At 38.7% G+C, this 12340-nt stretch overlaps 2 protein-coding genes across 2 annotated transcripts in view; both read left to right on the top strand.

Moving 5' to 3' along the window:
- LOC137405942 (sushi, von Willebrand factor type A, EGF and pentraxin domain-containing protein 1-like) overlaps positions 1 to 12340 on the top strand; it is a 31557-nt gene that overhangs the window by 14452 nt on the left and 4765 nt on the right. The window contains exons 5-7 of the mRNA XM_068092418.1: positions 8495 to 8613; positions 8986 to 9180; positions 11246 to 11419. Of these exons, the coding sequence (XP_067948519.1) occupies positions 8495 to 8613; positions 8986 to 9180; positions 11246 to 11419 (488 nt within the window). The remainder of the gene's footprint in view (positions 1 to 8494; positions 8614 to 8985; positions 9181 to 11245; positions 11420 to 12340) is intronic.
- Positions 107 to 5806, top strand: LOC137406093 (uncharacterized). The gene has a single exon (XM_068092620.1). The coding sequence runs from the start codon at positions 107 to 109 to the stop codon at positions 5804 to 5806; it is 5700 nt and encodes a 1899-aa protein (XP_067948721.1).

Below are 12340 nucleotides of genomic sequence, written 5' to 3' on the forward strand. Positions count from 1 at the left end.
ACCTTAAAGATTTTTTATTATTTTTTGTAAAACAGACATCAGTTGGTGACCCTTGGGCTGCTTTGTACATCATCATCCGCTATAGGGACTGCGCGCGGGGGCAGTAATGTCGAGTGATACTGAGAGTGGTAGTTCGCGGGCGCCATCTCCTGATGGCTCGCTGTCGGATAAGTTAGATGATGATCTAGGTTCTGCACACACTCATTTAGTTACAGCGCAAGCGAATAGTACTAACGATGTTGGTAATCCTGAAAACAGTCCTCTTGAACCTAGAAGGTCAGAGAGATCTCGTAACCTTTCTCTCATAGGTAAAGAAAGTAGAACTTTAGAGTTGAAAACATTTTTAGTCAAGTCCATAAGTACTCAGTTGGTCGAGTATACTAAGTTGATATCAGATATTGAATCTTTTGATTTACACCAGTTAGAGGAATGTAGTTCTACCTTCCAACAGGGTTTTGATCATATCTGTACAGCGTACAAGGAAATGTGTGTTTTATGTGCTAATAAACCAGATAAGAGTGTAGAAAGTATGTTTAGCGATCTATCGAATGAGTTTGAGACTATCAAGGAGTCTATGACAGAAAGAGTGGCAGCCCTACAGATTCAGGATGAAGAAGAAGAAAGAGAGCTCAAAGAAGCTGAATCTGTACTGCAGAAAGCGAAGGAGCAGTTTGCAAAAGAGATGCAAATCTATGAAGAACTCAAAAGACAAAGGCAAAGTCGAAGAAATCCCACACCGAAAGAAGCAACTCCTGTCACACCACAAGACGTAATTGTTATTACTGAGAATGACACACCTCGGCCATTACCCCCACTTGCCAGTACAGACAAAGTAGAGCGCTCTGCAACGCCCGCCTCAGATGGATTAGATGCAGTGCGTCAGCTTGCAGAAAGTCTTGTTTCAACAATGAATAAAGCCACTGCAAAAAGAACATCAGTAGAACCTTCTCTTTTTACAGGAGATTTGCTAGATTTTACTGACTGGCAAGTAGATCTAGATGCTTATTTAGAGGCTGAAAACATCAATGGGAAGGAACGTCTCAGACACCTAAAAAGGTTCGTTGGAGGAGAAGCCAAGAAGTGCATCAATGGACACTTTGTGACCAATACTAACGAAGCATATCTAGATGCAAGAGCTATGCTTAAAGAGAGATATGGCAACAAGCAAAGTATTGTTCGCACTTTTCGCAACAAGCTTGCTGCTTGGCCGAGAATACATCCCAAAGATGGGAAAGCACTCCGAGAATTTGGAGATTTTCTATCACACATTAGGAGTGGAATGCAATCAACACCAGGGCTCGCTATACTAAATGATTGTCAAGAAAATGAAAAGCTGAGTGATAAGTTGCCAGACTGGCTTAAAAACCGATGGGCCAGAGTAGTAGCCAAAGCAGTCAAGGAAGACTCCTATCCAAGCTTTAGTGAGTTTACGAGCTTTATACAAGACGAAGCCGACGTCATGCTACTACCAATATCGCTGCAAGCATCAAACCCCCAAAGCAAAACTGTTAAACAGCAAGTTCGAACTAGAACTTTCAAGGCGAGCACCATAGAAATCAAAGTTCTGTGTCTGTTCTGTAAAAAAGATTCTCATGCTACTACACAGTGCTTTAAGTTAGAAGCTCTGCCCTATGCAGATAAAACCAAATTTGTGTTCGATAATCGTTTGTGCTTCAGCTGCCTGCGAGCTGATGGTCATCGATCAAAGGACTGCCCAAACAAGGCCACGTGTAAAAGGTGTAGTAAGCCTCACCCAACAGCAATGCATACATTTGAGAATATAGGGAGGACTAGGAAGGACCATCCTGAAGAAAGGATAGCTAAACCACGTGACAACAGCACCACAATGAATACTAAAGTAAGTGCAGAGGCAAGTCAAGCTGAAACCCGCAAAGAAGTGAGGTGCAATACGGTTAGAACCACCAATGATGGCGTGGCTTGCATGGCAATCCCTGTTTACGTCAGCGCAGGAAGTGGCAAAGAAAAACTTGTGTACGCTCTCCTTGATACACAGTCAGACGCTTGTTTCATATCAAAAGAAACAGCTGAATTTATTGAACCAAGAGGTAGACCAGAGCAAATCACTATGAGCACGCTCAATGGATGCTCTACACAAACAACAAGTAAATATGTTAATATCAAACTGAGAGGATTCTCAACTAATGAAGTTACATCCATAAATGCTTATGAGCAAGATGCTATCACATGCAACAGAGAACAGATACCAACTGCAGCAAAAGCAGATGCAACGGGCCATCTGCAGGATATCGCCGAAAAGCTACCTCCGCTACTTGACATACCAGTAGGTCTCTTGATTGGTACTGATTGTCCACAAGCCCTCACTCCGCTTGACTCAGTACCTGGAACGGCAGGAAAAATGTTTGCTATGCGAACAATGTTTGGATGGACTCTGTGTGGAGGCAAACCTCAGAATGGAACCAGATCTATACACAAGACAGATACTAAGGACAAAGAGATTCTGAACATACTTGACCAAGAATTCAAAGATACTGAATCTGGTAAGGTATCACAGAATGATCTGCAATTTGTAAAAATATTGGAAAATGGAACTACTCAGACCCCTGATGGAAATTATGTTCTGCCACTCCCGTTCAAATACATGCCAACTCTCCCAAATAACAAAGTACAAGCACAAAAACGCTTAGATCAGCTAATAAGAAAGCTCAAAGCAGACGAGTCTTACAAAGCAGAGTATTTCAAGTTTATGCAAGCCTTAATCACAGCAGGACATGCAGAAGAAGTGACAAACACATCCCCGACAGATAAGTGCTGGTATATACCTCACTTCGGAATACGGCACCCAAAGAAAAAGAAGCTACGAGTAGTCTTCGATGCGAGTGCCAAGTATAACGGCATCGCTCTGAATGATGCGCTCCTTCAAGGCCCCGACCACATTAATAGTTTAGTGGGTATACTATGTCGATTTCGGCTAGAAAAGATTGCTATCTGCTGTGACATTCAGCAGATGTTTCATAACTTCTATGTCCAGCCAGAACACAGAGACTACTTAAGGTTTTTGTGGGTAAACGAAGACTTGTCTACTTGCAAGGAATACCGAATGACTGTTCATCTTTTCGGTGCTACCTCGTCACCTGGAGTAGCCACGTTTGGTCTAAGAAAGCTCGCCAATGACCATCGCAGCATATCTGACAAAGCAGCAAATTTTCTCATCCATGATTTTTATGTGGATGATGGGGTGACAAGTATTGCCAACCAACGTGAAGCTATTCAATTGATTGACAGCGCAAGGAAGATATGTTCAAAAGGCAACATCAGGCTTCACAAGTTTGCTAGCAATGATCGACACGTTCTTGCCACAGTTCCGGAGACCGAAAGGTGTGAGACAATTCAAAAGCTTGATTTGCTGCAAGACCACCTACCAAATGAACGAACTTTAGGCCTAGAGTGGTGTATTGACACCGATCGTTTCCAGTTCGTCAACAACATTAAAGAAAAGCCAACAACTAAGCGTGGTTTGTTGTCAACTGTAGCCCAAGTGTACGACCCTCTTGGGCTCCTTGCTCCTTTTATTTTGAAGGGCAAACAGCTATTACAAGCATGCACATCGTCAAAAGAACCATGGGACCAACCAATCAGTTGTGACTTGCTTGATGATTGGAATGCTTGGGTATTCGAACTGCAAAAGTTAGAAACTGTAAAAGTACCGAGATGTATCAAGCCACCATGTATGGTAAGCCCACGATATGAACTTCATCACTTCAGTGATGCAAGCCTTAAAGGATATGCAGCTTGCACATACTTAAGATTAATAAATCCAAATGGAACCACGAGCTGCGCATTGCTAATTGGAAAGTCAAGAGTCAGCCCATTGAAACCAATCACAGTTCCTAGACTTGAACTCCAAGCAGCAGTTATGGCCACACGCCTGGGCACTATGGTAAAAAAGGAGCTGAGAGTCCATGTAGACAGTGAACACTATTGGACAGACTCCAAGATAGTTCTGGGCTACATTGCCAATGATACCAAACAATTCCGCATGTACGTCGCCAATAGAGTTCAAGAAATCAAAGATGCGAGCTCTCAAGAACAGTGGAATTATGTGGCCACTACGGATAATCCTGCAGATATTGCCTCTAGGGGTGCGAATATAGACCAACTGTTGCAGTCAACATGGTTTGGTGGACCTTTATTTCTGAGACAAGCCAACCTTGAAAGCTACATAGACAAACACAAGATCAAAGGTGATCATATAGAGAATGATCCAGAACTTGAGACCGTCAAAGCTATGGCCACATCAACTATACCCAAAATCCAGATGTCTTCTAGATTTGAAAAGTTTAGCCAGTGGAAGGATCTGACTCGAAGCATTGCGGCGCTTAGCATGCTACCTAAAAGAGCTGATAATAAAGACAAAAAGGTAACTCTTGCAGACTTATCTAAAGCCGAAACAAGAGTAATCAAGGTTCTTCAAACTGAACATTATGCTGATGAAATTTCTCAAATAAAATGCCAAAAAAGAGTGGGAAAGAAAAGTTCCATCTTCAAACTCAACCCACTGTTAGATGGATCTGGAATACTTCGTGTTGGTGGAAGACTTGATAGGGCTACTACATTAGAAGAAGTCGAAAGGCGCCCAGCAATTATTCCGAAAGACACGCACATAGCCAAATTGTTGGTACAACACTTTCATGAAAAAATACATCATCTTGGTAGACAAAGTACCTTGGCAGCAATCAGATCTGGAGGCTTCTGGATACTCAACGCTTCCAATGTAGTCAAAAATCTCATCAGCTCTTGTGTTATATGTTCCAGACTCAGAAAGCAACCTGAACAGCAACAGATGGGCCAGTTACCTCCGGAACGAATAGAGCAAACCCCACCATTTACTCATGTAGGCATGGATGTATTTGGTCATTTTATGGTGAAGGACAGGAGATCAGAGCTCAAACGGTGGGGACTGTTGTTCACGTGCTTATACTCCCGAGCCATTCATATCGAACTGTTAGAAGAATTGACCACGGATGCATTTATCAACGCATTGAGATGTTTTGTGGCCATCAGAGGACCTGTTTTGACGCTATTTAGTGATCAAGGCACTAACTTCATGGGTGCACAGAATGAGTTTCAAAGGCAAATCGATGTGACTACAGATGAAGATGTAAGAAACTACCTCATCGCAAATAAAATAGAATTTCGAATGAACAGTCCAGATGCGAGTCACCAAGGAGGTGTATGGGAGCGAATGATCAGGTCTGTACGAGCTGTGTTAAATGGCATGGCTGCTAAGTATAAGGGAAGGCTTGGAACTCAAACCCTGAGAACTGCTTTTTATGAAGCGGCAAGTATATTAAACCATAGACCTCTCACAACAACCAACATCAGCAGCGCTGATGAAGATATAATCACTCCCAACCATTTGTTGACCATGAAAAGCACCCAGCTTGCAGCTCCACCACCAGGAAAGTTTCAGAATGACGAGCTCTATAGGCGGACACAATGGAAAATAGCTCAGCAATTTGCTCAGGAGTTTTGGGTCGCCTGGAAAGCCGACTACATGCGGCATCTAACCCTGAGACAAAAGTGGTTAAGTAGTAAAGAAAGTGTCAAGGTGGGAGATGTTGTGCTTCTAAAAGAAGACAATCAGCCTAGGAACGCCTGGAGATGGGGAGTTATTGAAGACGCCATAAAAGGTGAGGACGGTCTTGTACGCAATGTGATCCTGCGGCTTGCCAACAGGCACTTGGACAGAATGGGCAGACCACTGGCACCTGCGACAATGCTAAAACGACCTATCCAGAAGATAGTCGTGATCGCCAAAGCGTAAATGTGGCTTTGGACGTTATCGTAGATATAGTGTAGCTTAATCAAATAGCATGATCATTATATGTAGAGTATTTTAGCAATTATATATTCAATAAATCAAAACTTTAAAGAGCATTGGGACCATATTATTTTAGTAAATTTGATAAATTTAGATGGGAGTGTGAAGAGCCTAGTAAGCATTGCGTCACATTCCTATAACTGCTTTGGTCATTAGTTTTTGCGCACTCTGGTCACCCTCAGTGGTGATTCATGGACAGCCAGCCTGTCCTCTGCACCGGTTGCCTTGGGTGGTCTAATGATGATGACCAATGATAGCGCTGCTTTTGGGTCACCAAATTTTGTTTGTTGCCGCTCTTTTTCTTTGTCTTGTTTTTAGTTTAGTTTCAGAGTCTAAGCAGATAAGACTTACCTGACATATTTACAGCTGTTTTTCACAAATAGCGAATAGACTAAAGAATGTGACGCTAGTATGCTAGTAATGTGATTACGGAGGCACAAGGTCAGTGAAATAGATGTTATAGATAATATGTCATTTTTCTTGCTATTCTGTATTATTTGTCAGTTTTCCTGCATGTTATGTTTCTACATAATGCTTTATACATTTTATGCTTTTTACTTTGTGTAGTAATATTCCACTAATTAGAATGCTTTTATCCATTGTATAGGTTTCACGATCTACATATCTAAAATAGACCAGTGAGCTATAACTCCAAACTTATCACGCAAGTATCTAGCGAAACTCTACAATGTAAATTGGCAAGGTTTTGGTGCTTGGTGTCTGGTATAAGGTGTAGTGGATTTTCTAGGGAGGTAGAAATGTAATGGAGGGTCAGACAGATTGGAGATGCGATCTGAGTATTTTAGACAACAAATATCTCATAGCAGAGTTAAAGATGAACTTGCATGAAATTTTAATAAATCTTATGAGATAGTATCAGTGCTTTTCTATCATTTGTGATTGTTTTTGATGTTTGAGTCGATCTGACTGCCAGGATGTTTCAAGATTAAAATTCACAAAATTTGATCTTGGTTAAGACACCCAGGTCTGGGGAAAGTGCGATTATGATGTCTACAGTTGCAAAAAGGCCGGCGGAATAATGACTTGTTATGCTGCAACTTGAATGCAATGGCTGATATAAACTATAGAGACGATAGCAATTAGTGACATCATTTTGCCTGTATTTTTCTTCTTAAACATTTTGGTAATCGGAGCACTTCAAACATTAAAAACAATGGCAAGGGATACAAAATACCAATACTTTTTGATAGTCTCATAAAATTTTGTGTGAGTTTAACCTTAAAAATATTAAGTGAACATCTTGTTATAGGCAAGAGGCCTGCTATGATTTTAAATGTATTATAGACGTTAGTGTGAGTTTTTAGTATGTTTTTCTCAGATGAGATGACTGTCTTAGTCAAAGTTTAATTGACTATTTCGTGATAAATGGCTTCTGAATTAAAAATGCCATTTTTAGGAGTTATCATTCCTTTGAAGAATTGATTGTAATTTATACTGTTCTACAAAGTTATAGAATTCGACTATTCAGTGTATCTTGGTAGAAACTGAGCAAAGACTTATTGCAAACAGATATTTGTACTGTCCAAAATGATCAAATTTAGTAACATTTTATAAATTGTCATGTTAAGCCAAGATATTTTCAATAACTTGTAAACTATGAAAAACATTTCCACGGCAACCTGTTGCTCCTGTTTTTCATTAATTCTAATCTTATTCTTATGGAGGGTAAGAGGATGTTACTATTAAGCATTTGTCAATCTATAAATAAAATATGCTGGTAGAAGGCCATTAGTGACAAGAGAAGAATCCATCTTCTGAGAATAAATGAACCTTACAAGGTATGCTCTATTCTCTCATATGTTTGGTGAAAGAAGGATAAAGAAAATGTAGTTATTTAAAAAATTTAATAAAACAGCAGAGTAGTTTCTACATTATTGTTTTTAAACTAAAATTATGTAAAGTTATTTTTATTACAGCTCAATTTTCAATTTAATCTAATTAATAACTTGTATGAATAGCTGTGGGGATTACAACACGCAGTCTCTAATCTACATCAAATATTGCTTGGCAGCGGTGGACTTTTTTTATGATTACTGTTTCCATTTCTTCATATCACCTGTTATATTTAACTCTCTGGTCTTCCTTGCTTTTCAAATTATACATGTAGATATGAACTTTACTATCACCGGTCAGTGCTATTCAAAGCAAATTAGGCCATAAGACAAAGAAAGACCAAAAAACAAAAAACATGTATCATAAATAAGTTTCCTTTAAAGGTCAAGTCATAATACACTTGTTTTATTACTTTATAAGTAAAGTTTTTTTTCCAATTTTTTCAATTTCTTTATTATAATTTTCAAGTTGTAAAATCTTTTATTTGTTCTGATAATTTCTATTTCAATTTCACCGTAGTTCACCAACGTTCTGGCTTGGGAACCCGCGTTAATCAAATTTTATAATGATTGTTTTTCTGCTGAGCATTCAGGTTTGAAGACTGATGCTATTTTTTCAAACAAAGCTATGTTCCACAGTTTTAACTACTAGCTTCAAATGCTTTTAAAATCAATAACACTGCGTACAAGACCAATGTCACCCAAGTGAGTTTCTCTTTGTCACACATAATAATAATAATAACCCTATTGATTCTTATCGTAGTCCTACTATTTGCAGGTATGCGGTAGGGAGTATAGTTACATACACCTGTTACTCTGGGTATAATATAAGTGAACCTTCTGAGATCACGTGCCTAGCCAACCAATCATGGTCTCAGCCCCTTCCAGTGTGTACCAGTAAGTGCTGCAAAACAATCTAAGAGTTGTCCATTCTCTGTGGTCACAACTACCAGTTGCTGCACTTAATTGCCTCTGTTACAACTTCAGTTGTGCTAAAGTGATGCAAACTAACTTGAATTGTGCTACATGTAATTTTTTTTTAAATATTCATTTAAATTCATTTGATTTTATTTACTTAATGTAGTTTATGTAAATTCGGATTACATACAAGTTATTAAATTGTAAAAAGAACTATCATTGCTCTAAATGCAGTTATGGTGTGATTCCAGAGAATCGTGTACATCTTACCTTTTCATATATGCCTATTTTCTAACAATGTCTACAAATATACACAGTACAGACACTTTAATTCTTTATTCTACTTGGTAGAGAAAGACTGCGGGATTCCACCTTTAGGGGATGGACTTAATGTATCCTATACTACGACTGACTACTACAGCAGGGCCGAGTATACATGTCAAGTTGGCTATGACCTTTACTCTAATGGATACCGACAACGATCGCCGTCATATTTTGCTCGATGTCTCTCTACTGGTTTATGGGGAACAATTCCTACATGCCAACGTAAGTTGGAGTCTGTTGAAGTGTGTCTCTTTAAGCTCCTATCTGGTGTATTTTTATGTCTGGTAGCTAGAATTTTTAATTTACTTATTGTATTCGGCAAACTTTTCAATCAATCTGAAAAATCTTTACTAGAATAAGATAATCTATATATAAATCTCAGTGTCTTACTTTCTGTAGTTTGGTCTGTCCAGCTAAAGCTATTAAAATTTTGCAATGTAGAACCCGTAGTTCAAAAGATTTGATCTCAGAACCTCCCATCCTCCAGACGACTAGCTAACTAATTTAGCTACGCGAGATGCGTAAATTTATTGGCCGATATAAGTTGCTATTTAAGTTAAAATAAGCTCTCACTGCTCATACTAATAAGTTTAGCAATACGGATACTAGCTTGCTCAAATTAGTCATTGACAATGTGCCAGGCTAATGGCAATTAGCAGGCAACTATACCTGCCTATGTTTATAAGATGTTTTTTAATACCCTTCATTGCCTTGCATTCTGCTAATAAAAATATAATTTAAATTTACTGAAGGGGAGCGCATACTTCAAGGTCCATGTCAATAGGTTTTTTTTACTTTTTTTTACACCAAGGTCTATGCTGCAAAGAAAAAAAATGGAATATGTCAAAAATAAAGTAAAACAAAAGTATCTATTTACAATAGTAAGAGTGGTGTTTGTCTGTTCGTCTGTTTGTCCGAAGTCGCTGTTGAATGTTAAAAAAGAGATGACATCTCGCAGGATTTGAGCTCATTTCTTTCAACATGGTAAACTCAAACTCTAATAACTTAATAACAGTGTTGTTCCAACCTTGATTTAATAACTGCCTTGCCACATATGGGAATAATTGGACAGTTACTTATTACTCGTGGCAATCTCTTACAATGCACTAGACTACAAAGGTATTGGTATATTACAAAATGAGACTAATACTAAGTATTTATACAGGACTAGCCTAGCGACACACCCCCATACCGCGCTGTAATGTCGTCATGGAAACAGCCGTATCGCTCTCATTTGGTCGTGATTCAGTCTCCCTGTTTGAAAGTGAAACACCAGCGCGATACGTCATTTTTGTACCATGGAAACGGCCTTGGCGACTAATGGTGTCGCACTTGCGCGTGCATAGGCCCTGCTTTCCTGTTGCTGCATGTGCAGACATATGCCTTGACAGAAGGGATATGCTCTACTATAGCACTAATCACCATTCTACTATAGCGCCTTATGGAAACATGATCTACATGTTGGCCCAGCATAGCGCTTCAGCGTTCAGTGTCAACTGTTCGTTTTTAAGCTTTTAAGAGCTTGTAATCACATTTCCACATATTTTGGAAGCTACAACACAGCAGAGTAAGACATGGTGAACCTCTTGATACTAAATAACTGTAATGTAAATTTTGTTGCAGTCAACCTTTAAATATTTGAAATATTAACATCTTTTAGTGAGTTCCGTCAGGTGAATTATTAGCGATTCAATTTTGTCACTATGTTTGCTTGTCTACTGAAGATGTCTGTCACTCTATTACTTTTTGCAAATTCAGTGGCTTTTTCTAGATATGGCAGCTTCATAAGCATCTTTTAATATTACCGATTTTTTTTTGTTGAGTGACCAACCTTCAGATAACAGATTAAGCCCTTTTTTAATTGCCGAAAAAAAAAAGTTTTTGATTTCAATCAATGTGTATTTTGATATCTCTTTATATAATTACTGCTTTAGTTTTACCAGCAGATTGCAAGCTTTTGCCAGTTTGTGATGTTTTAAGCATTTCATATTCTTTTTGGTTGGTGTCAATAAATTCCGAGCGATTACTAATTTTTTGACAGCTTGTATCCTGAGCTCGTCTGTACCAGCGTGTGGCAATGTATGTGACAGGTGGCGGCATATCGAGCTGGAGAGTTTTGTGTTATCCATTGCATCTTTGGCGTAGCAGGATGCTGCCAAAACAGAATCTCAAACATGCTGACGCACTAATTGACTATGGAAAAAGTTGACAGAGGATGCGTCTGTTATTAACATATATGTTGTGATGGTGAGCTCATTCAACTAACTTGTTGACTTATGTTTTGTAGCTAAGAACTGCGGCTACCCTTCACAAATTCGCAATGGAGAAGTATTTTCAAGTGGATTACACCAATACATGGATGTCACTGTATATGAATGTAACCACGGTTACCAACTAGTTGGAAATCGTACTAGTTCTTGCTTGGCTGAGGGCTCCTGGTCTACAGCTCCTACTTGTAAAAGTAAGTTTGCTAGGACCCAAGTATAACTGTAATCAGAAGATAGCAATGAGATCTGATGCTGTCTTCGGTCAGTTGCATATATTCGCATTCCTATTGCTAATATCAGCGGTAAATGTTTTAATAACTTAGGATAGTATGATTCCTAAACCCTAGCTCAAACACAATGGGTTTCGCATGTTTGGGTTATAATCAGGTATTCCTCACAATTATAGAAAATTTACAATATTTTTATCTTTAGCCAAGGGTAGAAAATAACCAAGTAGGAAAGAGTTTGTTGATAGTGAATAAGTGGATGAGCTAGGATGCATCGTTAAATGCTGTGAACAGAGAGATCTTTTTAGATAGTTTAAGGTTTGTATTGTACGCGTTTAAGGAGCTTTTTGATTCCTTATATGTAGGGGTAAACATTCGGAACACACCCGAGAGATTGAAATTCTAACTGCATATCCTATGCAATTTTAATAGGAAATATTGCGGTTTTGGCATTAGAGCGCATGATGGTATACTCTAACCAAGTCGGGCAGGGTCGTTTGGCATTTGTTAATCACATATGTTGCGATGTATCAGCCAAAGGCATGGCCCGAGATCTTCATAAATAGTTTAATGATTGTAAGCTAGGATCAGCGAATGTTTGCCTTGAAACATAATTATTCAGTATGCGCTAGAATTTTGCAATAGATTCGGTCATAGGTCATCGATGAAGTAATTGTTGTGTCACACGCATATAGTTGAAGCAATATGTAGATGATAACTTCAAGTTTATGGTTACGCGTAAGATTAAATGTTAAATCGTAAAAATGATTTTAATGGATTCGGTACCAGTTTAAAAAGGAATTAAATGTTGTTTGGGTTTCATATCATTACAGCATAACTGTAAACTCATAAATATGCAAACGACTAAATGAATGCTTATTGCATACC

The sequence above is a fragment of the Watersipora subatra genome, chromosome 10 (genome assembly GCF_963576615.1).
Source record: "Watersipora subatra chromosome 10, tzWatSuba1.1, whole genome shotgun sequence".
NCBI lineage: Eukaryota > Metazoa > Bryozoa > Gymnolaemata > Cheilostomatida > Watersiporidae > Watersipora > Watersipora subatra.